Source organism: Tachysurus fulvidraco, chromosome 11 (assembly GCF_022655615.1).
Source record: "Tachysurus fulvidraco isolate hzauxx_2018 chromosome 11, HZAU_PFXX_2.0, whole genome shotgun sequence".
Classification (NCBI taxonomy): Eukaryota; Metazoa; Chordata; class Actinopteri; order Siluriformes; family Bagridae; genus Tachysurus; species Tachysurus fulvidraco.
The window spans coordinates 5,219,597-5,224,724 of record NC_062528.1 but is presented as its reverse complement, the minus strand read 5'-3'; the positions used below and the strand labels follow the sequence as shown (position 1 = coordinate 5,224,724).

The 5,128-nt window shown below is 40.2% G+C and overlaps 1 protein-coding gene across 2 annotated transcripts in view; it reads right to left on the bottom strand.

Annotated features, from left to right (window-relative positions):
* Positions 1-1,457: 1,457 nt before the first annotated feature.
* dusp14 (dual specificity phosphatase 14) overlaps positions 1,458-5,128 on the bottom strand; it is an 8,470-nt gene continuing 4,799 nt past the window's right edge. For both annotated transcript variants that reach the window (XM_047820237.1, XM_027136637.2), the window contains one exon: positions 1,458-3,192. In XM_047820237.1, coding sequence (XP_047676193.1) covers positions 2,453-3,094 — 642 coding nt within the window. In that variant the 5' untranslated portion in view covers positions 3,095-3,192 and the 3' untranslated portion in view covers positions 1,458-2,452. The remainder of the gene's footprint in view (positions 3,193-5,128) is intronic.

The following is a 5,128-nucleotide window of genomic DNA, read 5'->3' as shown; positions in this document are numbered from 1 at the left end:
TATTGTGGTTCATTTATTAGAATCCTAATGTGTATCCTTTCAGACATATTCCAGTCCAGCAACACACAATATACACATTATTTAATATGGAAATTAAAAAGGATCAGATTCTATTATACATATATTAAATATATACCTGGAGCATACACATACACATCGCTTTCCTTCCCCTTAAACTCACCAATGCAATGCTGAAGGTAAACACAGACAAGCAGCAGGTGGCCAGAGGTTTACTAATGATTTCATCATCGTTCTCGATCCGTTTTCTGTCCATTTCCGCAGTGCCGAGTTCCATTGATTTTACTTCTGCATGGGCTTAAGGATTTCACAGACATGTGATGTTAATGATTCAGTAAGCAAAGCCTTCACTACGACGCTGTTGAATTCTCAATTCTTAATGGTCTGAAGGTGTTTTCAACATTATGGATCTGTAACAGCACGACTTAGGGAAAGTTAGTTAAGTGCAATCACCACAAGTGGACACCTGACCATCACACTTGTATGCGGTCGTTCTTTAAACTCGTCGGAAACACGTAACTATGAAATGTCTCAGTATCCTGTAACCTTATAATTTTCCTTCACTGGAACTAAGAGGATCAAGTTGTTCATCCACGAAGACCTGGTACGAGAAGACAACAGCACAGAGCTATGGAAACTATGGTGAAAATAATAAAGAAATATATAATAATAAAAAAGAAGAAAAAATAAGGATAAAAATAAATAAATGAATATATACAATTAAAATTTAAACTTAATTTAAAAAAAAGATTAACTTTAAATTTAAGATACCGTATATATCTATCCCTATCCCTAATGAGCAAGCCGGAGGCGACGGCGGCAAGGAAAATCTCCCTGAGAGGACATGAGGAAGAAACCTTGAGAGGAACCAGACTCAGAAGAGAACCTCATCCTCATTTGGGTGACAATCTACAGTAAATAGTGTAAATGTAAATAATGTCCTTTCTACAACAGTTTATAACCGTGCAACCGAGAGCTCCTGAGGCACTAATGAGTCATCGTAAACTCTGAGATCAGCGCAGAACTGATTATTACACTTGGCAGTAAAATGTTCAGGAATTATCGATGTAAAATATCAGGAGAATTGGGATTGATACGAACAAAAACTATCTTGCGGAAACAATCCAAGTCTTTATATAATATTCAATCAGTTTTCTGATTCTGATCTAACACAATATTAATGAAAACCTGAAGAAGAAGCTGCCGAAAACCAAAATGTGTTTATTTTTAAACACAAAAGTTTAAAACACTTTATTAATTTCATCATATTCATCTTTTCAGCTTTTTTATATTCTTCCATGACAGACCATGACCCTTAACTGACATATTGAATACATTCTCACATTCTCTAACCATAATCATGTGAAAGTGTGTGTGTATTAAAGGAAATGCTTATAAAGAAAAGAAACAATCCAGAATCAAAAGGATCGAATCATTTGTAGCTGAAAAAAAGACTTTATTATTTTGAATTTGGAAATATAGCAAAACAATAAAGTTCCCAAATTTCCCTTTTTTTAGCAGCACCATTGTTCTGATTTTTAAAATTCTGTTTTCTTTATTTTTATCCTTATTTATCCCCCAGATAATCGTTTAATAAAGCCTCTCAGTCATTTCAGCTATTCTTATCATTTATGCTGTTTCTCAAAGTCTTATTTCTTTCATTTGTTACAGTCATGAAAATTTCAACCCACCAACATCAAAAGCTGTGACATTTTATTATAGATTATTTTTTGTGTTATTTTGATGGGTTTGTCTGCTCACTTAAATGAAGTTAATCCAAAACTCAACCATTTCAAAACAGGTAGCCTATAAAGTGTTAATTTAGACCTAGTATGGACCAGGAAAAAAAAAGCTTTAATAAATAGCAAGAATGTTATTGTATACATAAAATAATTAAATAATGAGCCTAATATTTAATTAGTTGGAATATTTTCATTAAATAAATCTGGATTAACATTTAACCTATTTCAGCTTTTTGAGGCTTTTATTTACTTTCAGTAAACAATCCTATTCACAAATATGCTTAAAAATGCTACCATTAATAGAGAACAGATTGCTGCCTCAGAAGAAAAGATGTCGGCAGAACTGGCAGGTCATCACACTACTGAGCCGATTAGGAAATCTGCATCACTTTCTTACGGTGCCCTAAAGGCTTTGACTTCTGCCTCCCACTTCCACTTCATCTACCTAATCAACACTAGCTCATGTTCTGTCACAGCTGATGTCTGCTGGAAACTCAACGCTGCAGAAAAATACACTGATATGTGTCTCAGTGTCCAGCACTCAGCATTGACATGAGTCTCAGTGTTTGGCCCTGTATCCAGACACAAAATGCTGCTGCTGAAACCCAGTCACCAATCACCACAGTTCACTGATCAGATCTACTCACTTTTAATTTTTATCCGTGTCTCCTGAAACCCCCCCTTCTGTTTCTCTACAGGCCCCAGTATGGTGCCAGGTTTCTACGATCACGCTCGTAAACGTCAGGAATGACCCCGTACGGCGTTTGAACCATCTTCACTGACGTCTTGCCAAACAGTTTGCGCTCGTAGTCAATAAGCTGGCGCCAGAAGCCACCGTTGGGCCGAATGACAGGCCGTCGGGCCTTTACCCAGGCGTGTGCCTCAGCTAGCGACACACCATGATACTTCATGAGGTAGGCAAGGCAGAGCGAGGCTGAGCGGCTCACACCAGCAGCGCAGTGCACTAGCACAGCGCCGCGCTTCCGCCCAACGCTGTGGATCTTGTCTGCAACACTGTCAAAGTACAGCGCTATAGGCGAGTGTGGTGCATCAGCCAGTGGAACCTTTACATACTCTACATGTGGCCAGTTGAAATTTGGCAGCTCGATGGTGGCATTCACTACACACGTAATTCCCTTAGACAGCAGCAGGCCACGATTGGATGCTATAGCGCCACGGCTGAGGAACAGCGTGGGAGTGATTTGGGCAATGCCACCGAGCATGCTGCCCGGCTCCGCCATCAGTCTGGGCACAGCCGGACTGGGCATGGTGGAGCTGCGGTGGTGGTGGTGTTGGTGCTGGTTGTGAAAGAACCCATGGCTGCGGGAGCCCATTGAGGAAGGGATCAAGAATAAGCAATCTTCAGGTGTAGCTAAAGTTGTTCTTCAGAGATTCTTCATCATTCTGGGCAATATTTCACCATCGGATGGATCTGAAACAAAACCAAGAAGGATGCATTTTAATATAGAAGTCCACTTACAAGGGCCTACTGACTCTTAAGATCTCCTGAGGTATCTTGAGGAACATACTACAAGAAGCTTGATCTAAAACCTGCCCATTTTATTGGAAAATATTTTAAAAGCGGAAATGAACAACTAATTCCATCATAATATCAACTGAAAGTGTCGACATGCTTTAATCTAGATGATGAATGGACTCAGCTTCTCTCCGCAGGGCTGAGACGATATCATAAGCATGTTTGGGTGCTGATGCAGAGTTGATATGAACTAAGTGCTACTCATTGAGGTCGGCTGTTTCAGGGCGCCGTTTTCTCACAGACCAGGAGGAAGCTCAAAACATCTGGAGGTTATTATGAAGTGAGATATGACAGGCTATAGACAAGTGAGTGTTACACAGTAACCATGATACACCGAAGAGACGTACTGTATTATTGTTATTATTGTCACTTTTCATGTCAGAGTTTTAATAAATATTCCTTTGGATTCAAGTTTCAGTTTCATTGTTAAACGATATTTTAACCAGTTATGGATTCATGTTAGCAGTGCCTTGCATTTATCTTAACTTCGGATGCTTCAGACAGGCTCTGCTTCCCACTCAGTTTAATATTTATCATTCTCCAGGGTCCTCCCTCATAACCTGTGCACTCAATTCTTTGAAAATTTTTCCAGCACTTCTCAACACTGAAATCTCAAAGATAATTTGTTCTGAATGAATTCCTCTAATGTATCTTAAACAATACACGGCCTTTAATGCAGCTTAACATAACACACTGCCGTGAGCATAGCTACACCTGATGTGCTGTTACCTGCTGTTAGAGAGGACTGGGGTATGTTCAGCTGCCATTAGATCAGCTGATTTCATTCTCTCTTTCTATTTTAATTAAAGCTCTCTCATTAAATGTAATATATCACACCCTCTCACTTCACCTGGAAGGTGCTTCAGGGTTCAGCTACATCCACTGCACTCTGATGAACGCTTTCTCACCTTGGCAACAAATATCAGAGCTGAAACATTAAATATGAATCACATCTGATGGCTTTTCAGGCAGCAGCTGCGCTCCTCCTGTCACCATCATGCTCACCAAGGCAGTGTGTCAGGAGCAACACGTGGCTGTCGTCTCTACCACAATGTCCTCCTCTAAAAATGTTTGGTCTCAGGCAATCTGATGCTTACATGCTCTTTTAATAATCTCATCCCATCTGTTTTTTGTTGTGTGTTGGGAATCAGTCACAATCTGCGAGTCCAGCCGCTGTGGGTAGCTTTGAACCTCTTTGTTTTGTAAATCAACCTATTACAAATTCTGCATGGATTCTTCTCGCAGTAACGTCTGTCTTCTGAATCAGGGCCGACGATGCGTTCGTCACTGTCCTGCCAATCATTATTCGCCACATATGTTCCGGAAGTGTTGCCATGGTGCTTCTGTGTGGAGTTGAAAGCCGAGGTAGGCTTGGGAACGCAAACTGAGAGAAACATGATACCGTGACTCCATCTAAGTGACAAACAAATCTTAGTGCTGTTTGTTCTGCAGTGATCCAATGACCAGGCAGATTTTTCTCTGTTTTTTTTTTTAGCTTCAAACCTCACCGAATCTGGGTCAAAAGCACGAACGTAAAAACCTTTCCCAGAGCAAGCTCTAGCACAAGACAGCACATTAGCCACTTTTTTCTTAGCCCCTCTGGTTGGTGGTGTTGAACCTTTGGCTTCTTGTCAGTACAACACACAACCAGTACAAGACGAAATGATATGATTTCTTAGTTGTCTCTACAAATGTTAAATGCCTTTCTTAGCACTATCTTCCTACCGGGCTGAATGTTTAAAGGTGCCCTTCCACACAAAACCGTTTTGTGTTAGGTCCGTATGTGTTTGTGTTGTGTCAGGAATGTGAAAATGAACTGCTACCTCCTCTG